This window comes from Tympanuchus pallidicinctus, unplaced genomic scaffold, assembly GCF_026119805.1.
Source record: "Tympanuchus pallidicinctus isolate F22 unplaced genomic scaffold, pur_lepc_1.0 scaffold21, whole genome shotgun sequence".
NCBI lineage: Eukaryota > Metazoa > Chordata > Aves > Galliformes > Phasianidae > Tympanuchus > Tympanuchus pallidicinctus.
In genome coordinates, this window is record NW_026294733.1 from 587,903 (window position 1) to 614,880 (window position 26,978).

General features: G+C 57.6%; 4 protein-coding genes across 7 annotated transcripts; 2 read left to right on the forward strand and 2 right to left on the reverse strand.

Annotated features, from left to right (window-relative positions):
* Window positions 1-905: 905 nt before the first annotated feature.
* ANXA6 (annexin A6) lies at window positions 906-13,275 on the reverse strand. 4 transcript variants are annotated; one of them, XM_052684429.1, is made up of 26 exons: window positions 11,103-11,162; window positions 10,905-10,952; window positions 9,073-9,157; window positions 8,696-8,790; window positions 8,465-8,578; window positions 8,288-8,378; window positions 8,131-8,210; window positions 7,995-8,051; window positions 7,784-7,877; window positions 7,445-7,540; window positions 7,240-7,298; window positions 6,897-7,019; window positions 6,642-6,700; window positions 6,297-6,375; window positions 5,468-5,549; window positions 5,151-5,245; window positions 4,846-4,959; window positions 4,660-4,750; window positions 4,272-4,351; window positions 4,075-4,128; window positions 2,851-2,868; window positions 2,455-2,551; window positions 1,977-2,072; window positions 1,767-1,825; window positions 1,364-1,486; window positions 906-1,260 (listed from the first exon to the last, which is right to left on the reverse strand). In XM_052684429.1, exons 2-26 carry the CDS (start codon window positions 10,920-10,922, stop codon window positions 1,201-1,203), a joined length of 2,019 nt encoding a protein of 672 aa, XP_052540389.1. In that variant the 5' UTR covers window positions 10,923-10,952; window positions 11,103-11,162; the 3' UTR covers window positions 906-1,200. The 4 variants fall into 4 exon arrangements, with proteins under 4 accessions (XP_052540389.1, XP_052540392.1, XP_052540390.1 ...); XM_052684432.1 differs by lacking the exons at window positions 2,851-2,868; window positions 11,103-11,162 and adding an exon at window positions 13,147-13,275 and having other exon boundaries at window positions 4,057-4,128; XM_052684430.1 differs by lacking the exon at window positions 2,851-2,868 and having other exon boundaries at window positions 4,057-4,128.
* Window positions 13,276-14,616: 1,341 nt separating this feature from the next.
* LOC128081323 (cationic amino acid transporter 2-like) lies at window positions 14,617-17,956 on the forward strand. The gene is made up of 9 exons (XM_052684437.1): window positions 14,617-14,712; window positions 15,244-15,613; window positions 15,721-15,876; window positions 16,009-16,174; window positions 16,392-16,528; window positions 16,634-16,856; window positions 17,053-17,189; window positions 17,500-17,602; window positions 17,679-17,956. Exons 2-9 carry the CDS (start codon window positions 15,244-15,246, stop codon window positions 17,908-17,910), a joined length of 1,524 nt encoding a protein of 507 aa, XP_052540397.1. The 5' UTR covers window positions 14,617-14,712; the 3' UTR covers window positions 17,911-17,956.
* On the forward strand, window positions 17,926-19,471 carry LOC128081326 (uncharacterized; the record flags this gene model as incomplete). The annotated part of the gene is made up of 3 exons (XM_052684440.1): window positions 17,926-18,231; window positions 18,504-18,612; window positions 18,777-19,471. Coding segments are annotated over 3 exons (1,110 nt in total), but the record flags the coding sequence as incomplete, so codon positions are not given.
* Window positions 19,438-25,785, reverse strand: CCDC69 (coiled-coil domain containing 69). The gene is made up of 9 exons (XM_052684441.1): window positions 25,501-25,785; window positions 22,193-22,262; window positions 21,708-21,853; window positions 21,553-21,622; window positions 21,352-21,425; window positions 21,115-21,216; window positions 20,511-20,630; window positions 20,178-20,275; window positions 19,438-20,074 (listed from the first exon to the last, which is right to left on the reverse strand). Exons 1-9 carry the CDS (start codon window positions 25,546-25,548, stop codon window positions 19,906-19,908), a joined length of 897 nt encoding a protein of 298 aa, XP_052540401.1. The 5' UTR covers window positions 25,549-25,785; the 3' UTR covers window positions 19,438-19,905.
* Between the last annotated feature and the right edge of the window lie 1,193 nt (window positions 25,786-26,978).

A 26,978-nucleotide genomic window follows, 5' to 3' on the forward strand; every position in this document is an offset into this window, starting at 1 on the left:
TTCCCAACTTGGGATGTTCTATGAAATCTCATAGAAGATGAAATTGTTCAGTGGAGTTGCTCACCCTCGAGAAAAGCATGTTTGTCACAGGGGGTGTTTTACAGGAACACATCAAGAGAACGCTCAGTGCAATAACCCCAAACCAAGGCATGTCAGCTTCCGTGGTTTGTCTCTACATGTTGCTACTGCTTGACCTCAGCTGGGTTTGAAATACTGTAATAATGTTGCGTTATTACTCCTAATGCTGCTTTGATATTTTGAAGGTGAGCCTTTCCTCATCAGGCTGTTCCGAGGAAAATGTGGGTATTTAAGACTTTTTGTTCTGACTTGGAAACAATTGAAAGTGCTGGAATTTCCCACTTTTGGAAATTCCAGTTCTTTCCTCTTGGGAGCTGGGGGAAGTGCAAACATAAACTCTTTGGGGGTGTAGCCTGCATGGCATGTGCATTTCAACTGCTGTTTTGACAACTTGAAAGCACAGGAAGCTGTGTGTGAGGACGGCTGGGTGCCATTCAGCCTGATGTGTATCTCTGGTTTATGAAAGCCCCATCCGCACGAGATCCAGCCCTGACCACAGCACAGAGGGGAACAGCACAGAACCTGCCAGGGGCTTTCAGAGGTATGGGAAGAGCTTTCAGAAGCTCTGGGTGACATCCATGCACTGCTGCCAGCCCCAGAGTGGTTAACAGCCTTTTGATGATAAGGGTGTGAGGCACCAGTTGCTTAAAATGGTGGTGGATATCCCATCCCTGGAGACACCCAAGGTCAGGCTGGACGGGGCTCCGAGCTCCTGATTGAGCTGCATGTGTCCCTGTTCATTGCAGGGAAGTCAGACCAGATAGCTTCTAAGGATCCCTTCCAACTCAAACAATTCTATGAACAAATGGACAGGTCTCACCCCAACGTCAGTGACAGTAAGGTTTTATTCATGAGATTTAAAACCATCTTTCTGATACGGATAAATTCCTGGGCTAGTGGCACATTCGTGTATGCATTTGCACTGAGGCAGACAGTAATCCCCCCCATGGAGTCCCCTCCCCGTGTGCCCCCCTCCCGCAATGCGGTGCTGCTCTCCGGTGCGAAACGAGCTGTGCTCCGCAGGACCCCCGCGTCCCCCAAAGCCCCCGAAGCTGCGGTGACATCCAGGCGGTGGGTGTGCATGTGCTGGCTCAGACACGACGTCGAGGCTGGCCTGGCCTCCTAGTCATCCCCCCCACACAGGGCCAGCAGAGCATTGCGATAGTCACCGGAGGTGTCCTTCTGCAAGAGGACATCTGGCTCAGTGCTCTCTGCCCCCAGATCTTCAGGTTATGGCTTGGCCAGAAAAAGTACTGAGTCAAGTGGGGTGCCCCCCTCCCCTTACCTCGATCATATGGTACAGAGATTTGTCAAACAGGTCTATGAACTCGTCCCGGATGTTGAGCAAGTCGATCTCGCTCCGGGAAATCATGATCCGAGTGAGGGTCCTCTCATCTGTGCCGGCACCCTGTGGAGGGGAATTTGAACAAATAAACCCAGAAAGAGGGGCACGGGAGCCTCTCAGCATATCCAGCACAGCCCAATTTGGAGGTCACCACTTAGGCGTATGCAGGGCTCGCTGCCGGCATGACACAAGCTTCCTGTGTCTCTGCTAATCCAGAACTGGTATGAGCTCAGTCCTGCTCCCTTGGGGATGGCTGGAGGCCAAGCCCCATTGCTACAATGGGATGAAATCAGAGTCCCAGAGGGTCCCATAGCCCTGTTCCCTTAGGAGAGCCCATCTGTACCTTCATGGACTTGTAGAGCTTGTCAGCAAAGAAGGCTGGCTTGTTCTTCACGCTCCGCACTGCAACACAGAGGGGAGAGAAGCTGAGTGCAAGCACAGCCCCATAGAATGCCCTGTAGATGTCCCAACCCCACGCCGTGCTGTGAGCCCCCCTGCCCCAAAGCAGGGAGGACGCAGGCAAAGGGGCTGCTGCCTGGTGCCCTGCACTGACCGATGGCCACAAAGGCATCTCTCACATCTCCTGACATCCGCTTCCTGATGGAGTGCTCCACGTCGTGGTTGGTCATTTTGACAAACTCCTGGAAAACTTGGGATGGGGAGAGGAAAGATCAGCACCAAGCGCTTGTCCCAGCCCCAGGAGACCCAAGCATCAAATGCGGAGGTTTCTGGACAGCATGGGACAAGCTTGGGTGACCCCAGTCAACCATCCCAATTGGGGTCTATGCTATCTCCTCCCCCTGCCTCCTCCCCATCACTGCTGGAGACATGGGGCCACCCAACGATCAGAGCACTAGTGTCACAGGCAGGATCCAGCACAGAATGACAAAATCATAATCATAGAATCATTAAGGTTGGAAAAGACCATCAAGGGCATCGAGTCCAACCACTGACTCATCACTACTGTGCCCACTAAACCATGTCCCTCAGTGTCACATCTCCCCCAGCAGGAAGGAGCGGGGCAGTCCTACCTCTGCGGAGGTGCGGGTAGCTGCGGGTGCAGAGGATGCTGAGGAAGCGGGTCTCCAGGGAGTCACTGGAGTCATTGCTGGCAACGTCAGCAAGTTTCTGCGGGAGGAAGAGAGAGCGAGAGGAGAGATGGCAGTCAGCTCTTTATAGATGTGAAGGTTCCCAGCTGCACAACCACGCATTGTGTCTGACAAAAAGTGATGTTCTCCAGTTTTTACGAAAAAGATGGAATGCTTGTCATTAGAGTTATTCTTTCCATCTTTTGAGGTGGATGACCGATAGTGCACAGGGAACTCAGAGCTGCCGGACACAGGAAACCCCAGCCCCAGCCCTGCACCCATGGACTGCAGCTCTCAGAAGTATGCACAAGGCTGAGGAGCAATAGGGCAGGCACTCACCAGGGTCTCAGCAATAACCTGGTGGAGAGAAAGAGAGAGACAGGAAGACAACAGGATCAGAAGGTGCTGCACAACCTTTCGCTTTCCTTTGACAATGTGAGGGAAGTCTATCAAAAGCCCACAAAATGACCTGTCCCCTGCTTCCCCAGGGCTGAGCTGATCGCAGAATCCCCCATCTCCTCCTCCAGTTCGGTCCCAGGCTAATGGGGACTGAGAGAATGGGACAGAGCTGGGGCTGGATTTGAGCAACCCAGATCTGGAGCACACCAGCCACTGCTGCTTTGCAGCAGAACACCACCCGGCGCCGGGACAGCTGCAGTCCAGCTGCAATCCCTGTGCTCGTCATCCTTTGCTCTCTCTTTCTCTGCAGCAGCACCAGCAGCAGCACTAGCGCATGCAGAAGCGAAGCAGCCGCTCCCTCTGCTGGCAGCAGCTCGACTGTCCCCATGCTTATGGCATGCACTGGGGCAGGGATGCTAGGTTGGGGAGAGGTGGCCCCTTGCTCTGTGGCCCAAGGAGCGATGCTTGCCCCAGAAAGGGGCCCCTCCCCATTCTTCACCACATGCCAAATGAAGCCAAAGGGAAGAAAAGGAGGGGAAGAGCACAGCGCCATCCTGCTGCAGAATGGGGAGGCAGCCCGAGGGAGCAGGATATGGCTGCAGTGCAGGACCTGCAGCCACCAAGCTCTCCATCACCTTTGGAGAAGTCTCGACCTGAAAGAACAGGACCCCAGGTGATGGGCCCAGCACCCCAATTCTGCTCTCTCAGCCCTCCCCATCTGGTCTTGGCTCATCATCACCCAGTGAAGACCAGGGGATGGTTTGGGGCAGCATCCTGAGCACTGGTGAGGTGCAAAGCAGCATAAGCTTCAGTGCTTCCCCATGCACAAGGCAAAAAGGTGAGTGCCTCCTGCAGGCCAGCCCAAAGCTGCTTTTGAAGCTGAAGATCCGTGTTTCAGTACTGCTGTGTGCTGTGGAACCCCAAAGCAGCCACTCTTCACAAGAACAGTGCAGCTTTGGCTGGGTGCTCCCTGGGGCTGCTATGTGTGCATGGAGCAGCATCACCCAGCGCATCAGGCAGGGCTGCAGAAATCAGTCCTGAGAGCTGACATCCTTTCACTTGCCATTTCTCCCTGCAGCTTGCAGAGACCCAACCCCAGCACCATGTGTTGCCCTGAGGATGCAATGCCCTTGATCCTATACAAACAGCTTGTGAGCTTCTCACCTTGGCATCTTCGTGTGCCTGTGTGAGGTTCTCCGGTCCCTCATCACGATTGCCCTGTGGGTCAGTGCAAAAATCATGGAGATTTGGGGAAGAAATCTGGGAAAGTCCCAGGTGAGGGGAGGACAGACAGGGCTCTCCCAGCCCACAGCCACATCCCCACAACCTGCAGCAATGCCTCACATGAGAGCTGTCCATACCAGAGCCAAGGAGACGAGGATCCTCTTGAAGTGCCCCGATGTGTCAGAGCTCAGGTCGTCCTCCAAGCTCTTGTGGTAGGCTGAGGGCAAGGGGACAGCTGAGCTCTGCCAGCCACCAGCACCCACTGTCCCTGTGACCCACTCGTGGGGTCTCTTTGTGCCTCCAGATGCCTCTAGAGCATGGAGGTGGGGACCAGCCCAGCAGCTGTGATGTCTTTCTGCTGGGAACACAGAGCTGCCTGCTTTAAACCAGAGGGCTCTGGGGCAGAAGGGGCTGTGGGTTTAACCTAGCTCTTGCTGCTCTTGTTCCATAAGGAGAAGGGGGCTCGGGTGGAAGGGAAAGAAATGCATGGCCCTCAGTGCTTCCCACACCCCTCCCATCCCATACCTTGCTGGTACGCCTCGTTGATCGCTGCAATCTCCTGGTTGTTCCGTGTGGCCATGATCTCAATAAGGGTGCTCTCATCTGTGCCAGCCCCCTGCAAGAGAGCATCCCCAGGCCTTCATCCTGTCCATGCAGCAAAACCCGCGCTGTCTGTGCATGCAGAAGCCAGTGCATTACTATGACACCCACCTCCACTGCCTTCCTCAGCTGCTTGGCATCGTACTGCGCCGGTGTCAGCATGAGCCCGAGGATCAGCTTGGCCAGGCTTCCTGATAGCTCTGACTTCAGGTCTGCCAGCAGGTCCTGCAAAAGCAATGGGATGTTTGGTGTGCCAGCTCCTTCTGCAGGGACAGTCCAATGCAGCAGCAGGGAGAAATGTGTGGAGGGATGCAGCTGGGAAGGCCCCAGCAGGATTACTTGCAGCGAGGAAATGACATTGAGGAGGGAAGGACACAGGCAGAGCAATGGATCAGGACAGGAGAAGCCAGCGGTACCCTGCCATAGTGAGCCTTGTAGGCCTTCAGAATCTGCTGCCTCTGGGCATTGCTCCTCTGTGTGAGCACCTCGATGATGGCCCCTTCATCTGTGCCTGCAATGACAGCAGAGATGCAGGTGAGGGGCTCCAAGGGTCCAATAGAGCCGTGCACATTGTCACCCCCTGCAAACTGGTGCATGAGGAGGAGCTTACGTAGCTACAAAGCTCATGCTTTATTGTCCCAGGGCTATTCTGCAGCCCTGCATGGGTTTTCTGCCCTGGGATCTGTTGGGGAGCATCTCCCCATGGATCCAGCATGGGGCTGGGTGCACTTACCCAGGCCCTTCATTGCCTTCCGCAGCACCTGCGCATCACCATCATCATTGAAGTTGCCCACGGGCTGCACGGTTCCTCGCAGCTGTGGAGATACAGAGTGTGTGGATTTGCCCGTAGGCAGCAGGATGGGAGGAAGGAAGGGTGGAGGGAGGGACAGTGCCACCCAGCAAGCCCAAGCCAAAGCAGGTGGTGGGTTAGTGCGAGCACCTGGAGCTGGGTGAGGATGTCCCCAATACCATCACCCCTTCCATCTGAGGGTAAACCATAGCCAGGCAGCAGAGAGAGGGGAGCAGGTGGCAGGCAGCCCTATGTCTCAGTGTTCTGCTTTTTGCCATCCCTTAGCACTGAGACCTCATCAGCTGAGAGCCAGGAGAAGGGCACAGAAAGAAATCATGCCCAGTGTCCTTACACAACTCCCAGCACAGCACCGGGGCTCCCAGCCCTCTGGGCATCTCTCTGCCCACCCTAAAGCACTGTGTTTTAGGTACCTCCAGCCACATGCAGGTCCCACCAACTGTGCCCTGGGTACCCTTGCTCTGGGGTGAGTGCCCTGGGGCTGTGCAGGCTGCACCACACAGACATGCAGGAGCTGCTGCCTCAGTGAGAGAGGCTTCTGAAAGACGGGTTAGTGGGGACAGGACTGGCTAGCCCTGCATAGTTACGCTGATCTGACATTGTGCCCCAAAATCAGAGAAACAAGAGTTGAAAGAAGGCACACAGCAAGAGGTAGAAAGGGGACACGGGTTGTGCCCCGTGACAGAAGGGAGCAGGCAGTTCCCAAGCTGGCGGTGAGCAGAGGAGGCTGGGGGCAGGGGCTGAGGGTGCTGACCTCCACTTTGGCCACCGCGCTAAGCTCCCACATCCGATAGGCCACCTGTGCTGCCTCGGGGAAGAACTCACCTGCGGCACTGCAATGGGATGGCAAGGACAGGCAGACAGTGAGTTGCACCCTGCCCTGCAGCCACCCCGTCCTGCACATCCCCAGGGTTCCACAGCCACCATGTGTTGGGCATGGGGCAAGTGGAAGGGACTGTGGCATCAGTGGTGGGAGTGTTAAGGGGACCACAAGGTCACCAGACCCAGCTGGGTACTCCGCAGGGAACCAAACCATAGGTTTGTACCCAGCCCCAGAGGGACAAGGATGGATGGAAAAGGGGGTGGCAGGTGTTCTTACTCATCATCCCCTCCGCAAAGCTTCAGCAGCGCCTTCTTGTATTCTCCAGAGGTGTCCTCCTGGAAGGATGAACAGAGATGGATGATGGTGCATGGCAGGATTGCACTATGGTCACAGGATGGTGCCGTAGGAATGGCACAGGGAGAAGGGCTCCCTGAGCTGTCCTCTCGAGCTGGAGCCCTGGTGCCTGGGCTGCCCCACGCTCAGCATTGGGAGGGAGGCAGCACTGGGAGAGCAGGACTCCCCAGCCCTCACCTTTATCATGTTGTGGAGAGATTTGTCATACTTGGTCCTGAACACCTCCCGGATGTCCAGCATGTCAATCTCGCTGCGTGACACCATGATGCGGATCAGCGTGTTATCCCTTGTGCCCAACCCCTGCAATGGAGCATCCCTTGTGTTAAGCCCTGGAATTGCAAACCCATTCACACTGGGAAGGATGCTTGGATTTGGGGCTCTCTATTGGGTTTCCCTCAATCCCAAGTCTGGTGAGTCCTTTGTAGGGAAGAGCCGATGTCCCAGGACACAAGTCCTGGCTTCACAGCCACTCATTGGCATGGTGAGGGGAGATTTCCTTGGGCTGGGGCGATGTACCCACCTTCATGGCTTTGTAGAGCCTTTCAGCAAAATACTCTGCTGTGCTTCTGATGCACTTCACTGCAGGGGAAATGGACAAAGTGAAGGAGGGGACGATGGCAGCCTGCCCTGTACAGTCACCCCCCTGACCCCACCGGTGCTTGTGCTGCACCATGCAGCCCCAGCAATGCCAGTGATGGTTTCACCACCCAACTGCACCACCATACCTACTGCCAGCATCAGCTTCTCGAAGTCACCAGAGAGCTCTCCCCGGATGCTCCTCTCGATTGGCTTCCCCGAAATCTTCAGGTACTCATCAAAGACTGCGTTAGGAGAGTAGAGTGTTGGATGCTGAGCCCTTTTGGGGCTACCAGGAGTGGAACAGCACCCCTTTAGGGTATAAACCACTCTGTGGGTATGGTGTTCCAGTGGCTTGGAAATCCCTATCCCTCCTATAGGTCAGCCCAGTCCTTTCTGGGGCATGCATTGTGCCCCAGAAGAAGTCAGGCCCCATGGTCCATGCAGGTGGCCTTGGCAGGAGGTGCCCAAGCCCTGCAGGTGCTCACCCATACGGAGGTGCTGCTTGCTCCGCCGGCCCAGGATGTAGATGAACTGAGCCTCATCAGTGCCCCACTTCAGCTCACCAGCTTCCAGCAGGTCCTTATGGAATGGGGAGGGGGCAGAGAGCCTGAATCAGAGTGCTACTTGCACTCTTTGCAGCCCCAGGTCTGGCTCATCCCCATGCCACCCTACTCAGATGCCACCCATGAGCCTCACCTTGGCATCCTGCTCCACCAAGTCCTCGCTCACCACATCATCCTCCTCCCTGGCGCCCTGTGGGATGGCCATGGGCTCAGCCCTGCCGGGTGAAGCACCCACTGCTGGCCGAGGCTGGACAGACAGACAGACATACCTGAAGCAGGACAACAAGCATCTTCTTGAAGTGGCCCGATGTGTCCCCAACGATGTCAGCCTCCAGGTCTCTCTCGTATGCTAGTGAAAGATGGAAAATTCAGCGCTGGGGGAGCTGAGATCCCCTTAGTTCTCCCCTGTCCTTCCCCAGCCCTCACCGTCCTTGTAGGCAGCCACCAGGTCGTGGATCTCCTGGTTGGTGCGGGAGGCGAGGATCTCAATGAGGCACTTCTCATCCGTGCCAACACCCTTCGAGCACAGACACACAGCGCTGTGAGCAGCGGGGAGAGCTGAGGGCATCCCCAGAGGGCTCCCAGAGCCCGATCAGCCCTTACTGCAATGGCATCTTTGATCTCCTTGGCATCGCTATAAGCCGGAGGCCGCATCAAGCTTACAATCAGCCGCTCAAACTTGCCCGTCAGCTCGTATTTGAGGTCTGCAATGAGGTCCTGGGGGAGAACAAGGAGAAGGAGGAAGGGGCTGAGATGCTTTTGGCCACACAGCATCCCCTGAGGGTGCAGGATGCAGCATTTGGGGTGCGGATCAGGGCACATTTCTGCTGTTACCTTCCCATATTGGGACTTGTAGGCTTGGCAGATCTCTACACGCTGCTTGTTGCTGCGGGATGTGATGAGGTCAAGGATGGCATCCTTGTCACTGCCTGTGGGGAAAGTCAGGTGGCTGCGTCTGGCCCCATGGCTGGGTCCCACCCCACTTTGGGCTCACCATCACCATCCCACCATGCCCAAAGCTGCTGCTGGCTCAGGGTGGGAGCAGAAGCAGAACTGTGGGGAGGAACGGGAGAGGGGGAGCTGGGAGCAATCCTGGCATGCTGCTGAACTAAGCAGGTGGAAGGGTTGCGATGCGGGGCACCCAGCATGCAGTTGGCAACTGAAGGACATCAGGGTGGTCCTGGGGTGACAGCCTCGAGGAGCGTCCATACCAAATCCCTTCATGGCATTGTACAAGGCGTCTGCATCCTGGCTGGCATTGAAGCCTGGGAAGTCCTTCACCGAGCCCCTGTAAACCTGGGAGGGAGGAAGCAAGGAGATGCAGGGGGAGGGCAGCCCATGACCAGTGCTTCGGAGGGGGGGAAGAAGAACTGAAGGCTGAGGGGCAGCAGAATGAGGCTGGCTCCTGCCTGGGGCTGAGAGAGCTGAGCTCAGCCTCAAACCCAAACACTGTTCTTCTTTCCAATTGTTTCCTTTCCTGTTTGCTCTCCTTGCTGCATAAATTGTTTGTGTCTCATGTCCCTGTAGACCGTGACCTTCCCACTTGTATTTTGCTGGCACTGCTCTCTGTTTGCCCAAGGTTAAGCTGAATGCAGCCCTCCCTGACCCAGGTGTTTGTTAGTAGTCCTGTTGGCTCTCCTGGGGGCAGCTGAGGGTTTGGGTGGCTGAAAGAGGAAGCTCCTGGAAGACCCCTAAATGCAGGGACTCCTGCAAAGCAGCAGGGGCTTCAGGGAATTAGCAGTGCAAACCCAAAGCAAACAAAAGAAAGTCATTTTCTCTGCCTCCTGTTGTGAGCAGGGAAACCCTCAGGATGCTGAGGATGCCTGAGCTCTGCATGGGGTCCAAGCAATGAGGCAGTGACTAGAAAGAGCAGGGGTTGGGGTTTCTGTCCCCAGGTTAACTTTGCCCAGGGTCAGTCATCCCAGCAGAGCCTGGGGTCAGACCCTGCATTTTGTCAGCACAAGCCTGGGATGGAAGCAGATCTGAAACTGACACAATGCTGTGGTATAAGGAACTGGACACATCTCTGCTGTGGGAAGAGCTGAGCAGTGGAACTCCTTAAGCAGTTTCATACGGGAAAGGGAGTAGGGCTGGGGACCAGAGCTTGCAGAGAGGAGACACTGTCCTCAAGGGAGGCGTGCAGGCATGGGTGCAGATCGTGTTGCAGCTGATTCATCCGAGAGCTGCATTTAGCCCCACTTCCCGGCAGCTCCAGACCCTCCTGCTGCCAGCACACACATGGCATTGACAAGGAGAGGCAGGGAAAGGGAGGTGCCCAGAGGCAGCAAGAAGGGACAAGGGTGGCTGAAGGGTGCTGGGATCTCATGGGTGGGTGACACAGAGCTGGCGGCCAAGGCCAGCTGCAGTGCTGTGTGGTGGGAATCAGGGAAACTGAGGCAGGACGTAGGTGCATCACCCCCTGCTTCCCACAGGACCCCAAAGAGGTGCAGAACATTGCTGGGGAGGGAAGCAGCATCCATCCCGCTGTGCCTTCCCACACTTCCAAGCCCTCCGTCCCCCTGCTCCAGCAGCTCAGGGCCCCCCACCTCCCCTCCTCCAGCCTCTGACTCATCTCAGAGCTAAAAATAAGCCAGGCTGGGACTGGTGGGGCGGAGGCAAAATTCCCAGCGTGTCTCCGCTCCCACCCTCAGCAGCTGCTTGGGCTCTGGACCACCGATGCTCACCCACGCTGTGCCCCAGTTCCCCACTCAGAGGCAACCACTGAGTGAGATGCCGCAGTTTGCTGGACTTTTGGCAATAATGGTGTGTTTTCTAAAGGCAATGGCGAGCAGCAGGGCAGTCAGCCACTTCTCTCCCCCATCCCACTGTGGTCTCAAAGGGATTTTTGCCCCTGGCTTGCCTCTAGTTCCCCCCACCAGCATTACCTCCATCTGCTGGTGTTGCCTGGGGAGACCAGAATGTGCACAGACCCCACACCACACCCCCACACCACACGGCTGCTATCCCAGCCCTGGGGGCAACACTCCCATGGCCTCCCAGAACCCATCCCACCCAAGCACCCCATAGAGTGCAGTCACTATACCTTTCCTTTGGGCGCCATGGGAATCGCAGGGATGAGGACACAGAGGAGCTGCAGGAGGGAGCAGAAAAACAGACGTGAGCCAAAACATCCCCTGGTACCCTGCAACCATCTATCAGAACAGACAGCTGGGTGTTCCCTGTCCCCTCCAGGGCACTGTAGGGTGACCATGGAGGGATCACAGCTGAGCTCCTTTGGCACCTGGCAGCAAGATGGGAGCAGTGCAGATGATGTGAGCCTGCACAGTTTCCTGCTGCTGCAGAAAAGAACCCATGAGGGGAAGAAAGTGCTGAATATGTGGAAATGGGCTGAGCATCCTCTTTGGGGAGCATGCTCTGGCACTGATCCCACCTCCTTGCCATGCCCCATGATGCGCCCATGCTGCTGGGCTGTGACTGTGCATCCCAATGGCCCTGAAGGCACCCTGGCTTCAGGGATGCCTGGGGAATCCCTGCTGCCATATGGGACCAGGCAGCACCTGGGTTTCTGCACACCAAATCAGCACTGCCATCAGCTCAGTACACAGAGCGGAGCTCCGGAAACCTAGATGGGTTTCTGGGGTTTCCAGGGTAACAAGTAGGTTGTTTTCTAACAACCATCACCATTTATAGCTGCAGTCTGTCTCAATGTAAACCTTCCCCACCCCCATGGAGAAAGTCCCCAGGCAATTCTGAGAAAGCTGTTGGAGGGAGAGGAACAGCTGGAAAATGGAGGGCGGCCCTGCAGGAGTCCCTGAGCACCATCTGAGCCTTTGGCCCCAGCGCCGTCCCCATCACGCTCTGCCAGTGCCGGCCTCCCTCTGCTACACATTGCACAGGAGCACAAGGCACAGCTGGGCCCCTCTGGGCTTCCAGCCGGGCAGCAAGCAGGGGGAAAGCACACAAATTCACCCAGCTTCACCCCATGTCCCTGCGAGAGCAGACAGCAGAGGAGGGTGAGGCCCTGCCCGTGCTGCAGGGCACCTTCTGGCACTGAGCATTTCCGCAAGCATCCTTGCCAGGGCAGGAAGTCTTGCAGAAAAGCTGAGCTGCTGCTTTCTCTTTTCAGCTCTGGGAGAGCCCCAGCATTGCAGCAGGGCTGCAGTGCACCAGATGGGTGCCATGGATCCCAGCCCTCGGCCCGTGCATGCTTCCAATGCCTCTCAAGACCCTCTGTGTTGCAGGGGATGTGGGCTTCATCCTCTCTAGCCACAGAGGAAGCCCTGCAGCACAATGCTCCCTCCCTCTCCGCATGCAGCAGCCAGGCTGAGTCCGCCCTGCTCATCACAGCAGTGAGTGCCCTGCCACACCCAGTGCCTGCAGTGTGCCTGCTGTCCTTCATAGCAGAGCTCACCGTGGGGCTGAGACATTTGTGTAGACCCAGAGAGAATGGATCCAACTCTTCCCCAGGTGACTGAAGCTCCATGCAGCCCCCAGCCTAACCTGATGGAGAGCACTGTGCCCCTGGGCCAAAAGTGGCCCTAAATGATGCACACACACCATCTGTCCTATCTGCATCAGCCCTGCTTTGCAGCCACTTTAGCACACTCAGCTCCTTGCAAGCCCTTGCCAAAATCCTGGTACAGATGGCCGGATCCTGTCCTGGCCCACACCATGGCTCTGTCACTGCAGCAGGGCAGAGGCTGTGGCACACCCAGAACTTCTCACCCTGCCCCAGGGAGGAAAAAGAGCTCCAAGGGGTTGGAAACGTTGCAGATGTGCCCCACACCGAGAAAAGGGGGGGGGGGGGAGGGCCGAGGTCCCCTGCCACACCCTAGTGCCAAAAGTCCCCTGCGCTAAAGTGCATTTCAGGCGTTTCCCTGCACAAAACCTCACCGTTAGTAAAAGAAATGGGATTTCCCTCCGTGGAGGGCAGGTGTGGGTGTCCCAGGGCACGGTGATGGGTGTTTGTGCAGCTCAGAGCGCACAAAGCCACATCGCCACTGCCGGACACACCCATGGGCCCCGGCCCTGCAGCAACGTCTGTGCCTTAAAAGTGCCTCTAAACCCCTCCATCCCCACAGCAGCGCAGCCCCGGCTTTTGTTAGAAAGGAATGGCTTTGCAAATAAAGTTTAAAAAAAGAAGAAAAAAAAAAAAGGAAAAAAAAGAAAAGAAAAAGAAAGGGCTGGTTGCCAGCGTCCCCTCAGCCCCCCTCTGCTTGCATCCCTCACCCCTCACCATCGCTTCCCCCTCCCTCCCCTCTCCCCTCGCACTGCACCGCGGTGCCTTTGCTTTGCACGCCCCTTGCACGGCAGCTCACACTTACCAGCACGGCCGAGGCCTGTTGGGTAGCGGAGCAGCCAGGCGCGCTGCTGGCGTACTGGTGGCCGTGTGCCCGTCCTTGCAGCTGTTCCTTCCCTCCTAACAACGTCACTGCTGCCGGCCCCAATCCCCGCCCGCCGTGGCTACGGGGTCAGAGCTGCGCTCCCACCCTCCCCACCCCAAACCCCGTGATTTTGGATGAGCGCAGTGTGGGGTGACCCGATGCCGGCCGTCCCTGCCAGGGCTTGGGGATGGTAGTAGGAAACCCCAGTGTTGGTTGAGGCTGTGGGGCTGCAGGGGGAGCGCAGGGATAATGTTTCAGCTGCAGAAATTTCATTGCTGCCACTCTCCAGGGTAACACCAGGGTGCCCCACTGCCCGCTCCTTCTGCCGGACATCTCCACCTGCACAGAACTTGCAGCATCCATCCCTGATGCCCTCTGCCAAAGCAAGCTGCAAGATGCTGATTTGGATGCTGCAGGCATACGTGAGGCAGGAGCTGGGTGCTGCAAGGAGAGCAGCTCGGTCCCCCTGCAAACCCAGAGCAAAGACTTTGCAGCAAAGCCATGGGTGGAGTTGCAGGCTGAGCATCTGCACGGTGCTCCTTTTCTGCAGCCCCCCATTGCACCAAGGTGAGCCCCTGCTCCCCGCCAGCACCTTTCCCCAACCAGCACAGGGCTACAGTGATGTCCCTGCTGTGACAGCAGCATGAGGAAAGCTGGGCCATTTTGGGATGCGTGGTGCTGACACCTAACCCCTGGCATCCTGCAGCCTGTAACATTGATCCCAGGTGGGCTGTGACACGGCCCATGGCCAGCATGGGATTGGACTGTCTCGCAGGGAACCACAGACACCCCATTGTCAGGAGCCACTCATGCTGCACCCCCTGCGCTGTTGTTCTCCCCCAGGGCAATGTTCCCTGGGGAAGGCGTTGGTGGCTGGAGACCTCACTCGTGAGGCTGCGTGGGTGACAAATGTGGCTTTGTTCAGCCTGTGCTGCGCTGCAGGACGATGGCCCCGCTCTCCTCCTGGTGCCACGCTGTGCTCAGTGCCCCAGAGGTGCTCAGGGGGTGCACTGGGGATGTGGGGCTCAGAGCATGTCTCTGTGCTCTGTGTGCTCTGTGTACTTCTAGGCTTTGTCCCCTCCCTGCTGATGTCCCCTTCCAATGGAGATGTCAGTGCCTGAGTGCAGCCCCTGGGCTCAGCACCCCCCAAATCTGGATGGGTGCTACTGTTGCAGGAACCATGGAAAGGGAGAGGGAGGGAAGAGCTTCTCCCTTCCACCTGCCCCAGCAGCTTTGAAACAATGGAAACCCCTCACTAATGTCCCTGAGCCCATTAGCATTGTGTGCTCGTGTGTATGGTTTGGAAGGCATTATGGGAGAAATATTTCTGCATAGATTTCCCATTGTACTGCAAGAGCGGTGGTCAGCGGAGGGCAGGGGCGGTGGGCAGAGGGAGGATCAGGGTGTTCCCAAAGGGATTTAAGCCCAAGGGGTGAGCGCAGATGCTGCTGGGGCTGCCTGAGGCTCACTTTGCAGCTGGAGAAATTTTCCTAAAGGATTGCCAGGGTGAGTAGTTGGTCTTACCAGGAAGATGCTTTAGTTTTTGATAACCTTCTGACTAAAACAAAATGATCAGGGAAAAGGGATCTGAGTGGGATGATGGTGTGCGATAGGGAAATGCAGCTGGGGATGGGGTAGGAAGGCAGGCTGGATGTCTGGCTGAGATCCTGGCCCCTTGAAGAGAAGATTACGGGACCAAACTCCGTGCTGCACAGTGCGGCACCACAGGAATGTGAAGGCATGCAGTGCCCCTTGCTGTGCTCCTGGGAGCTCCCAGGGGAAGGCATGCAGACCCCAGCACCAACCAGGGCACCGATGTCCACCAGTGTGGGGTTGCTGCAAGGCTGACATCCTTTTTGGTGACATTAGCAAGCCACAGAATCACTGTGCAGGCTCACGGTCCCCTGCCTGAGATGCGTTATGGTGTGGTTATGGTGCAGTGGGAGCATCCTTGTGGCAGCCAGTGGTCCCCTGTAGTGCCCTCTGAGGCCACCCCCCAATGCAGCATCCTCACACTATCTCTTTGCTGTCCTGCAGATGCCGTGTTGGGGCCGCCTGCTTTCCACCTGGATGCTGCTCTTCCGCAGGAAGACCCCGGGCAGCTCAGTGCCCTCCAGCCTCCGCCGCTGCCTTTCCCCCTCTGACCTGGTTGCACTGGGAGTGGGCAGCACGCTGGGAGCTGGTGTTTATGTGCTGGTGGGGGATGTGGCCAAGACCACCTCCGGCCCCAGTATCATTATTTCTTTCCTGATTGCAGCCATTGTGTCCATTTTATCTGGGTTGTGCTATGCCGAATTCGGGGCGCGCGTGCCCATGGCCGGCTCTGCTTATCTCTACTGCTATGTGACAGTGGGCGAGCTGTGGGCGTTCATTGCTGGGTGGAATCTGCTGCTGTCCTATGTCATCGGTATAGGGCACTTCTGACCCTTCCAGTGCTTGGTGGCCGTGGGTTTGCCTAGCTCCATTGGGGGCATCCCCAGCAGTGCCCAAGTCAACACCATCACCTCTCCCCAGGTACGGCCAGCGTTGCTCGAGCCTGGAGTGCTACCTTTGATGAGCTCCTTGGCAAGAGGATGGGGAGGTTTTTGGATGCCCATGCCCCCATCCACTCAGCAGGGCTGGCGGAGCATCCCGATGTCCTTGCTGCATGCCTGGTAATGCTGCTGGCAGGTAGTGTGCTTACCCCACACCACCCTACTGCGCAGGAGGGTCCCACTGCTGTCCTCCATTTCCACCATCCCCAGTGATGTCCACTGTGGTGTCACCCAAAGGGCACAGACAGCTTTGTGCTCTTCTCCCCAGGGCTGCTTTCCTTTGGAGTGAAGGAGTCCACCACAATCAACAAAGCTTTCACTGCCCTCAATGTGCTCGTCCTGCTCTTCATCACAGCCAGTGGCTTCATCAAGGGTGACCTGAGCAACTGGCAGCTGCGAGAAGAGGATCTGCTCTGGGCAGCCCATGGAGCTGGGTATGAGTGGCTCTGCTACCCAGTGCTGCCTTCATGGGGGTGTGGATGGATGGGTGGCCCCCTAAAGCTCTCTCCTAGGAAATCCCACTTTCCCCTTTATTTCTCCATGCTCTGTGTTGCAGGGGATGTGGGGATATTGACAATATGCCTAAGAGCAAAAGTCCCATCCTGAGACCCCTTTATGCTGTCTGACTCTTCCTTCTCTTCTTCCTCACAGGAACCAGTCCATGGCTGACAACAAAACTGGTGTCTTTGGGGTGGGAGGCTTCATGCCATATGGTTTCACTGGCACCTTGGCTGGAGCTGCAACCTGTTTCTATGCTTTTGTTGGGTTTGACTGCATTGCTACCACAGGTGAGCTAGGAGAGATGGAGTTGTGAATTCCACTATGGGGGTAAATCTTCTGCACCCATGCAGATGCTGCAGATCCACTCCCCAGCCTCATCTTGTCCTCCTCAGGGGAAGAAGTGAGGGACCCACAGAGATCCATCCCCATGGGCATCGTCCTTTCCCTCCTCATCTGCTTCCTGGCATACTTTGGAGTATCTGCTGCCCTCACCTTGATGATGCCCTACCACCTCCTGGACACCACCAGCCCCTTCCCAGTGGCTTTTGACTATGTTGGCTGGGGCAGTGCAAAGCACGCTGTGGCTGTGGGGTCCTTGTGTGCCCTCATCACCAGGTGAGCGGGGGTCCTGGTGTGCCCAGATGACCTGTGGACACCACACCTGTGATGTTGGCCCTTATCTGATGGTAAGGGAGGTGACAGCCATGCCAATGTGGTCTTGAAGAGGTCATAGATGGTACAGAAGACTGGGAGCTCCCCTGGGTGCAGGGTGCTACCTCCCGAGTGCTGCCCTTTTCTCCCCTCTCTGCAGCCTCCTGGGCTCCATGTTCCCCATGCCAAGGATCCTGTATGCCATGGCTCGAGATGGGCTCCTCTTCAGTCCTCTGGCCAAAGTCAGCCACCGTCAGTGCCCGGTGGTGGCCACACTGGTGTCTGGAGCAGTGGCAGGTGGGCAAGTTACTGAGCTAGATGTTATCCACCAACCTTGTTCTCATTCAGAGCTCCTATATAGAGCCCCTATAGCCTGTCTATGAGTTGAGCAACATTTAAGGTTAAATTCATTGTGGGGGGAGCCAAGCAGAACCAGGAACCCTAAAGCGAGGAGCTGGGAAATTCCTACAGAGGGTCTCTTGGAGACTCAGAAGTGGGTGCTGAAGGCTGGTGCTGTGCCCAGGGGCTGAAGCATCACCAGCTTGAGCCCTGCTGCAGTGGTGACACGGGGAGAGCATGGCCCATGCTGTGCTCCTCATCTCTGCAGCTCTCCTGGCTCTCCTCCTTGACCTGAAGGCTCTGGTGGACACCATGTCCCTCGGCACGCTGCTGTCCTACTCACTGGTGGCTGGCTGTGTGCTTCTGCTCAGGTGTGGCTGCAGGGTGGGCTGGGGGGGGGAGATGGGGACACACAGCATCACTGCCTGATGTTGAACATCTGCTCAGGTACCGCCCTGAGCCCTGCACCCAGGATGCTCCCGTGAGGAAGGTCCCGGTGGCACAGTCCTGGTGGCAGGCTGTGCTGAGGCCACCCCCCCATCCCACCCCGCATTCCTACACCGTGGTGTCCTGGGCTCTGCTGGCCATCGGTACACGTGGGGGCTATGGAGAGCTGGTGTGGGCGGACCCGTGGGGACATGGCGGGGTGGGCTGGATCACGCCCTGCCGCACATGCTGAGCTCCCTCCTGCCCTCTCCTGGAGCCTCTCTCTCTTTCTGCTTTCCATGCTAAAAGCTACGCAGACAGTCCCGAGCTGCCAGCTCCCACCCCGGTCCCCTGTCCCTTGTCACCGCACGGAGCTGCTCCTAAGGCACTGACCCGTATCCCCACAGCCGCGCTGCTCGGTGCCGTCGGTGGGCTTAGCGGTGCCGCGCTGCCCTGCCTGCATGCCCATGGGGCCGGCTGCGGGGCTGCCCTGGTTCTGCTGCTGCTGGGAATCTTGGTGGCCGCTCTGCTCGTCTGGAGGCAGCCCCAGAGCCGGGAGAGAGCATCCTTCATGGTGAGCAAAGCAGCCTCAGGGACCTTCCCTAGGGAAAGGGATCTAGGGGATGGAGCACCTGCAGCACCTCCTGCCCCAGTGTAGCACCTATCAGCCAAACCACCCCATGAGCACCCACTTCCACAGCGCAGGCTGGGTGGCAGCACCCCTCAGAGCCCCATATCCCAGTGATGGGGTTGGGCTTCCCCTTGCCATAGCGACAGCACAAAGAGCCCAGGTAGGCTGCAGCTACCCCAAGGGTCCAGGCTGACCCCATGACCTGACGGCTGTAGGTTCCCTGCCTGCCCTTCCTGCCACTGCTCAGCATCACCGCCAACAGTTGCCTGATGGCACAGCTCGGTGCGGCCGCATGGCTGCGGTACCTGCTCTGGATGGCCCTTGGTGAGCCCTGCACCTTGCTTTGCTCTGCTGGTGGGGAGTGGGTGGTGGAGAGATGCCTGCTTTACTAGGACAGGGCAGTGGGAGCATCCCATCCTCTAATCCATGGCCCAAAGTGTTTGGAGGAGAGGGCAGAGAGCCCCCCACTCTATTCTGCTCATTTTCAGGCTTCCTCATTTACTTTGGCTATGGGATCTGGCACAGTGCTGAGAACCACCAGCCCCGGGAGCTGCAGGAAGACAGGGCTGGGAATGCAGCACCCATGTGCCTGGGGAGGGCTGGAGGGGATGGCCTGGTCCCCACCGCCTGGATTCATCCACCCTGTGCACAGGCAGCTGCTGTCCCTGAGCAGCCCCAACCCCCAGGGCAAACCCCTGCTAAAGGATTTTTGTTCAGAGAGGATAAAGCAGTCGAGCTTTTTTGCTGGTTTTGTTATTTTTCTGCCACCCCACCGGTCCTCAAAAACACTGACGCTGGGTTCTCGAGGCTGCTGCTTCTCATAGTCTTGTCATTGTTACAGCCAGTAGCACGTTGGCCTGGTGCACAACTCATACACACACACAAACACACGCACAGACACCCACACCCCGACTACACAGCCCCAAGGAGGGGACAGACTGATGACAGCCTCTGGAGTGGTGACTGTTCCACGGCACTCATGTGTGCCCAGGGGAAAGTGCTGTGTGCATCCAGCCCATACCTGTGTCCATCTGTGTGCAGTGGCCCCATGGCCCTGTTGATGACCCCTGGCTTGGAGCAGGGGGATGTGACCTGCTGGCATCCTGTGGAAGGATGCTCTGCTCCCAGATGTGCATCTCTACCCAGCATGGGGAGAGAAGATGGGGCTGGTGGTGCTGGCTGATTGCAGCAGCGACAGGCAGGGCTCGGCTGTAGTGTGGCAGTGAGCAGGGTCATACTTGGGCGTGGGAAAGGTCCCTGGGAGCTGATGCTGGAGATGGAGGTGGCAGCAGGGAGCTCTGACTTCCCGCCCGCCCCAGGGAATGGGACCAGCACATCCCATGCCCACCCCACCTCCAGGCAGCACTGATGCTGGATATTCTCAGAGCCAAGCGCTAGGTCAGATCCAACCCCCATGCACATCTGTGTGTTCCAGCTGACCCCGCTCACCCCCAGAAAAGGGGTGTGGGGATGGCACAGCGTGTCCCCCCCTGCAGCAGAGGCCGGGGAAAGGCAGGCGCAGGCGTCCTGGGAAGTGCTCCATGGCGTAGGGCCGCCCCAAGGGCCGGCCCTGGAGAGTGGGGGCACTCACAGCCATGCTGCCCCCTGGGCTGTGCGCTACGTGGCAATGAGAGGCACGTCACTGGCAGCGATGGGGAAGGGGCAGCCATCCCCCCCGTTGAGCACACGGTACAGCAGCTCCTCCTTCTCGTGGTGAGCCTGCTCCCGCAGCTTCGACTCCTTCTCCAGCGCCCCACGGATGGCCAGCAGCTCCTCTGACAGCTGCCTGTGGGCAAAGGGCAGTGCTGTGGGATCCACGTCCCCACCACTGTCCCTTGTGCCTCCTCAGGTGCCAACCTCAGCCGTGAAGCTGATGGGTGTGTGCTTACCTTGTCATCACCAGGTGGTTCTGGGTGCGCACCTGCAGGTCCTCATTCTCTTGCTGCAAGGTCTTCACCTTCTCCTCCAGCAGAAGGTTTCTCTCTGCCTGCAAGGGGAACATCAGGGTGAGGAGGGGGCTGGGGAGCACCCACTTGTGTCCCCCAGTGCTGTGCTCAGTGGGAAGCCATCTCAATGACACCTCCCTGCTCCAAGGGAGTAACCAGGCTCCATCCAGCTCCATTCACAGATACTGGTCAGTATTCAGGTGGGGAGGAGATACATTCAGGTGAATATCAAGAGATAGAAAGAGCAAAACCCATTTGCACCCCCCTTGAACCCACCACACTCTCCAGGTTCAGCAGCTTCTTGTCCAGGCCGTGGATATGCTCATTCTTCATCTCAATGACAAAGTGCAGACTCTCCAGCTCCTGCTCCCAGAAGGGGCTGGGGCTCCCATGCTCCTAGGGGTATGAGAGAGGGGGGTCAGAACGGCAGCGGGGTTGGCACTTGGTTCTTCCACCTTTGCTTATTTGCCCATGTGTGACCCTGCTGGCATGGTGCTCGCAGCTGGGGTCCTTCGTGCCACAGTAGGTTTGGACACTCAATGTGCCAAGATTTGCCCTTCACTTGTGCTCAAGAGACCCAAACAGCCCACACGCCTCCCAGGAATGGCATTTCACCCCTTCAGCTGTCCCAGTGCCCTCTGTGCATCCATTGCTGGGGTCCACCAGAGAAACTTTGTGCCAACCTCCCAGGAACAGGACACCTCCCTGACACCAATATGTGCCCTGGGCAGCCTGATCCAGTGGGTGGCAGCCTTTCCTTGACAGGGGGTTGGAACTGGATTGGCTTTAAGGCCTCTTCCAACCAAGTCATTCTGTGATTCCATGGATATTTGCACCCTGGTTGTCCTTCATAGGCCACCAGCTGTGTGTATCCCAGCACCTCGATGTGCTTCTTGTAGTCCCTGCTCAGCAGTGATTCCTCCACCCGCTTCATCCTGTCCTGGAAAGACTGCAGCTGGGACTTCAGTGCGGCGATGGTCTCCTGGGCAGCAGGGGAAGAAGCAGGAGGCAGCTGGGATTTTTTTCCAGCAGGGGCAGCCCAATAACAGCAGGACTGCACGGCATACTGGAGACCCCAAGATGGTCCTCCTAGGGCTGAGGATCTCCCCATGGGTACCTGTAAGGCTTCCTGGGACCTGTGGTGGGACTCTGCCAGCAGCAGCTTCTCCTGCTCATGCACTCTTTGGAGTTCTGTAGGGGAGCTGAGTGTCACTGGCACAAGGACACCAGCGGTGGCATCCCCACGTCCCACAGCCCCACACGAGCTGGAGAGGCTGTGGGGAGCGGGTGGGGGTTGTGCTCTGCCCAGGGATCTCACCTTGCAGGGTCTCCTCATGCTCTCTCCTCAGGGCATCAAACTTTTCCTTCAGCTCCAGGTCCTTTTCCACCTGGAGATGACAAGACCCTGAATGTCCCATAGGCTGTCCCTGCAGCCAAGCAGTGCACCCCGCAGCATCCTGATTCCTGACCCACCTGGGTGCTGACACCTCGCTGTCCTTCATCCTCTGCCCTCCGGGCTCCTCGCAGCCTCTCCTCCTCCTCCTGTCCTTGGAGCAGTTTCACACCCTCCTCACCGTGCTCCTCCCCCGGCGCTGCCTGCTCCTTGCCGGCTCCATTGGCTGCAAAACAAACGGGGCTGAAACCGGGCACATCCCGCTGGTATCAGCCTCTCTGTGCTCTTCCACTGGACAAATCCCTCCTCCCAGCACACTCAGTGCAAATTAGGACTAATGGGACGGCGTTAGCAGGCTGTGAAAGGAGGCAACCCAGTGCCTCCTGCCCTGGGAATGGCCGATCTGTCCAAGATGATGGGATGCCACTGGGATTTCATCGTCCCTTCCCGTGCTGGAGCTGGGGCATCACCCCGAGCTTCCATCAGCCTCGTGGGGACTGTTTTACTGCTTTCATAGCAGTACCCTGAGTGAGTGCATCGATGGAGACAGACATTTCCTTCTCACCGTTCTCTGTCCTCCTGGCGCTGAGCTCCTGGCCAGGCGCTCCCTGCTGTTGCTTGCCTTTTTGCTGCCTCTAGCCAAGAGAAACATGATATGCACAATAGGACGGGACAGCAAAACTTTTGTCTGAGTCCCTTTCACCCTCCTCCATCCCTACTTCCCTGGGGCGCACCGTGACCAAACACAAACCCCATTAGGGAGCCTGGCTGGAGAAAAAAGCAAAGCAAAGCAAACAGGCGCGGTGCTGCTCCGCTCCCTGGCTGCCCCTCTTCTGCAGCTGCAGGGAAGCGTGCTGCCAGAGAGAGCGGGGAACGCTGAGCCTCTGGGAAGCCCCGGCTGCGTCTGCCCTTCTATGGTGTTGGTGGAGGCAGCCGGGATTTGCCGTGTGCGGTGTGAATGCCGCATGCTGAGGTCGGGCTCTTCCCTGCCTGCAGCTCCGCTCCAGCCCCGAGCTGATCCTTCAGGGCATTGAGAATGGGAAACGGGGATTTAAGAGCCTGGCACGTCTGCCAAAAGGTTCCTTGTGCCTGAGACTCAGCTGCGGGAAGGGTGCAAAGTGAAAACAGCACAGCATGTTCTGTGCCTTGCATGGCTGCACAATGGTCATGGAGGCCTTTGGGGACACCTTCCAGAAGGTCTCAGATGTAAGCCTGATGAAGGCAAGACTGTGAGAGGGCATGGCCACGGCACAGCCAAGGGGACGCAGCCCAGGGTGCTCAAAGCACCATGAAGGTGATGCCCAGGGACCGGCTGTGAGCAGACCATGTCCCCAGCATGGCTCTGGGGCACTTTTCCCTCTCTCCTGTGCCCACGTTCAATGGAATGGAGCCCCAGAGTCTCTTTGCTGCCCATCAAGTTGGATTTCAGGCAACTGCATCAGCTCCGAAATCATTGCCTGGGGTGAGCAGTGCATCAGCCTCACCAGATCTGAATCCCTGCCCTAAGGCTGCAGGTGACACCACCTCTGGGAGCAACTGGAAGATTGTCTGCAGCTCAATGAGCTCTTGAGTGCTCCTCTATCTTGGAGAGCTTCACCACAAAACCAAAACCAAGAGGCTGAAAGCTAAACGCGTGTACAGCAACCCCAGAGCTGCTCCAGCTGCAGCAGAGTTTGCACTGGGAGAACCACACAGAATGTCCTGCAGGTGCTGCTGTTCTGGTTCTGGGATGTTTCAGAACGAAGGCATTTGGAGAGGCATTCAGGTTTGGAGAGGCTCGTGCCAAAACCACCCTGTAGCTTAAAACAAAATTAAGGCATGTATGTCTATACTCAAATTCTTACAACAAAATATTTCTCCTGGTGGAGCAGAACTGTTTGGGGTCAGTTCTGAGCAGCTTCCCCCTGAACCTGCAGCACCTCGAGGTTTGCTCCCACGCACCTGCAGGCAACTGTGGGCCTCTGCCTCAGCTCTCAGTGCTTTTATGCACTGTGTTTTCTTCCTCTTTTCGTGCTTCACATGAAGCAACGAAACTACGCAACGTTGTGGTAAGTGAATGAAATCACACAGAGGCAGGAAACGAACATTCAAATCCCAGTTGGGCTGCTGGGTATTGCTTAGTGGCTGTGGAGAGGGGGGACGGGATTTGGCTGATGGCCCTAAAGCACCTCCCTAGGTCTCAGCAGATGCCCAGTGCAGAGTACATGGGACCTGCGTTCTGCTGCTCTCCTGCAGAGGTTGTTTCAGGGTGACTCTCACCCCTGTACAGTCGGATCCGCCACCGACAGCCCCACGTTTTGCATTCTGACCTTCCCCTGCCTCCTGCTGCTACATATAGTTCCTATATCTCCAAAACAAACTCACCCCAGCCCTGGAAAGCATCCAAGCCTCAGCCCTGATCTCTCTGAAAGGCATCCAACCAAGCAGTGAGCACACATGGAGGGGAAGGGGCCCCCAGAGCCAGGCTCCCACCTGCCCCCACTGCCTTATCACAGAATCACTGAATTGTAGGGTTATCAGTCGCCGCTGCTGGGGAGGACGTGGCTGCCCAGCAGTGCCTCCCCTGGCTGCTGCTGCTCCCCAAGGTCACCTCTGCCATGGGGCCGGTCACATCCCCCTGTGGGGACCCCTCTGTCCCGGGGGTTTCTGGGGTTCCCCATCCCAAGAGATGTGCTTTAAAGGCACATCCATCAGCAGTGGGAGGGTGGAGGTCTCACACTGCGCGCTGTGGTGCCCTGGGCAGGAGGACATGGCTGGCGGTGCTGTGTGCCTTCCTTTACCTCTTTTGGCCATAAAGGGGATTTTCTGTGCTGCTTTCAGGATTAAAGCACCTGAGTCATAGCAGTGGGGACGTTGTGCGTGGTGCAAACTGCAGCAAGCCGAGCGGATGAACAGAAGAGTTAGAGAGCGGGAGCAGGAAGGGAGGTGTCTGCAGGCTGAAATTTCCGCATTTCGGTACATGTGTGCCTCTCAGCACCTGGAACTGTGGGGGCTGTGGGTTCTCCCTGCCCCGTGCCCCCTTCCTGCAAGCTCTCAGCGTCATCAACCGGCCCAGAAGCATCTGGTCTCATGACACAGAGAAGAACGTTTTTTTCCATGATACAGAGAAGCAGCCAAGCTCTCGAGTGCTGTAAATAAGACACTTGCTGGCTGCGGGGCCGTGCCTGCTCCCCCCACACATCCTGCAGTGTTTCAGCTGTGGGTTCCCACTGCCCCCCTGCATAGGGCCATGGGGGCACTGTGGGGCTGTGCCAACTTCCTTGCTGCCCATCTAGCACCCATCGACAGCAGCACACAGCACATCCAACTCACAAACAGCCCTGAGGCCAACGGCGGGGGGTAAAGGAGTGTGAGCGTGGCAAAAAGAAAAGGGTGATGATGTCTGGGGTTTAACTTGCAGAAGACCTCACCCGTGCACTGGAGGACTCAGCATTTCCCTGCAAGAGTGTAACTTTGGGCAGGATGGGTACATTGGAACAAGGGTGGGGAGGGAGGGAACCACTCCTGAGACGTGGGGGGATGCTATGGGAGAACGGCAAGCAACAAGCTGAGGATGAACCCTGTGTGGAATAAGCACTTCTAATACCATTACCCCGATGCTGCACCCCCTCGGTATGAGCTTCCACGTGCTGTGGGGCTTCTCCCCCACGCGGGTGCAGCAGGGCAGGTGGCTGCTCCGAGACCTCAACAGCACAGCAAAGTGGGGCTCCCCGCCACCCTCACCCCACAGCAAACCCCAACTCCGCGCAAATCCCAGCCCCGAGCGAACTCCCAGCCCCTACCCGAACCGCATCTCCACTCCAGCTCCCACCTCCCTCAAACCCTCACCCCACGCACCCCCAGCCCTGCTCCCGGCAGACCCGGCTCCACTACCTTGCCGCCGGCGGGGCAGCAGCGCAGGGCGCTGCCGGAGCCGCCCATGGAAACCCGGAGGCGCTCAGGCTCGGGGCGCGGGGCGCGCCGTCATCCCCCGACGGACGGGCGGCGGCTTCCGCGGAGAGCGGCGGCACCGGAGGGGACGGGACGGGTCGGGCCGGGACGAGCCGCCCCAGCTGGGAAGGCAGAAGAGGGAAGAAAATAAAATAATTAATCAAGTCCCGAATCGCCGTGGCTGCTCGCAGGCGGCGCCGGGAGAGGGTGCTCTGCACCCCCAGCAGCGGGCAGCCCCCCCTCCACCCCCCCGCAGCTGCTTGCCCGCCCCCGGGGCTGTCCCTGGGTGCACAGCGGAGACGATCCGGCCCGATAACCCCCCCCCCCCCGCCCCCCCACCGTGTGCTCGGAGTGCTCCGACGTGGGGGGGAACCCTGAGCGAGGCTGGGGTGCGGCAGGAGTTGAGGGGGGGAACCCTGAGGAAGAAATGAGTTGCGGTTAGGATTAGCGCTTACTGTGGGGTACTTGGGGGGAGGTGCTGGTTTGGGAGAGGTTTTGTTCTGCTCCGGGGGGGCTGTGTTGTCAGTGTTGTCTGCAGTGCCTTGGGGGGGCCGTGTCCTGCTCACCCCCTCCTCAGCACCCCAAATGCCCCCTGGGTTGGGGGCGGGGTGCCATGATTCAAGTAGGAAATCCTGTGGTTTGGGAATGGGCTCCGATCAGGAGGGGTTGGAGTGTCCTGTCTCAGAACTGCTGCCAAAGAGGACAGGTTCCTCTGCACTTTTTTGGTTGTGATGATTTTATTAAAAAGGCTCTAAAATAAATAGAAAGGAAATGGAGAGGGAAAAGGAAAGGGAAAGGGGAAACGGAGTGGGAAAGGGAAAATAAAAGGGAAAGGAAAGAAAAAGAAAAAATAGAAAGGGAAAAGAAGAAAAAGTCTGGATCTGAGAAAAAAAAAGAAAAGAAAGAAAGAAAGAAAGAAAACAAAACAAAACCAAACCCAAAAACTTTATACCCAGCACTGCTGAAATAAATGTCCCAACCCCATCACAAGGCAGTGCCTGTATGGAAACACTGCCAGTTTTTGTCAACAAGTTTCTATTCTGACATTGTCCACACAGCCCTTGGGAGCCGTCCCAGCACAGGAGGTGACGGAGGTGCTGGGGGTGCTGGGGGTGCTGGGGGTGCTGCGTCCCTGCGCTGCCAGGCAGTGTTCCTGGTAACCCTGCCTGGTGGGAACACCTCTCTTCCAAGTGGGGTTGTGAAATGTCACTGGGATCAGAGGGTGGGGACCAGTGGGACCAGATGCCGCGTCCTCCATGGGTAGATGCTACTTCACCTGGGTGAAGTTTGTGAGTCAGAGCTGCTTCCTGGCATCGGTCCTATGGTTGGAACCACCGGGAGCGTCTCTGCTCTTATCTCCCCACAGCAACGCATGGGGCAGGTCTCCATCCCCATGGAGAGCACTTATTTGGCAGGCCGAG

Coding starts and splice junctions, on each gene's coding strand:
- ANXA6 (XM_052684432.1), bottom strand. Junction 7,541..7,783: donor CAAGCAGCACCTCCGTATGG/GTGAGCACCTGC, acceptor CTCCTAACGCAG/TCTTTGATGAGTACCTGAAG. Junction 6,701..6,896: donor CTCTCCACAACATGATAAAG/GTGAGGGCTGGG, acceptor TCATCCTTCCAG/GAGGACACCTCTGGAGAATA.
- LOC128081323 (XM_052684437.1), top strand. CDS start 15,244: ATGCCGTGTTGGGGCCGCCTGCTTTCCACCTGGATGCTGCTCTTCCGC. Junction 15,614..15,720: donor GCTGCTGTCCTATGTCATCG/GTATAGGGCACT, acceptor ACCTCTCCCCAG/GTACGGCCAGCGTTGCTCGA. Junction 16,857..17,052: donor TTGTGTGCCCTCATCACCAG/GTGAGCGGGGGT, acceptor CCCTCTCTGCAG/CCTCCTGGGCTCCATGTTCC.
- CCDC69 (XM_052684441.1), bottom strand. CDS start 25,548: ATGGGCGGCTCCGGCAGCGCCCTGCGCTGCTGCCCCGCCGGCGGCAAG. Junction 22,263..25,500: donor GCTGCCCCGCCGGCGGCAAG/GTAGTGGAGCCG, acceptor TCTCTTGGCTAG/AGGCAGCAAAAAGGCAAGCA. Junction 20,631..21,114: donor ACTACAAGAAGCACATCGAG/GTGCTGGGATAC, acceptor TCATACCCCTAG/GAGCATGGGAGCCCCAGCCC.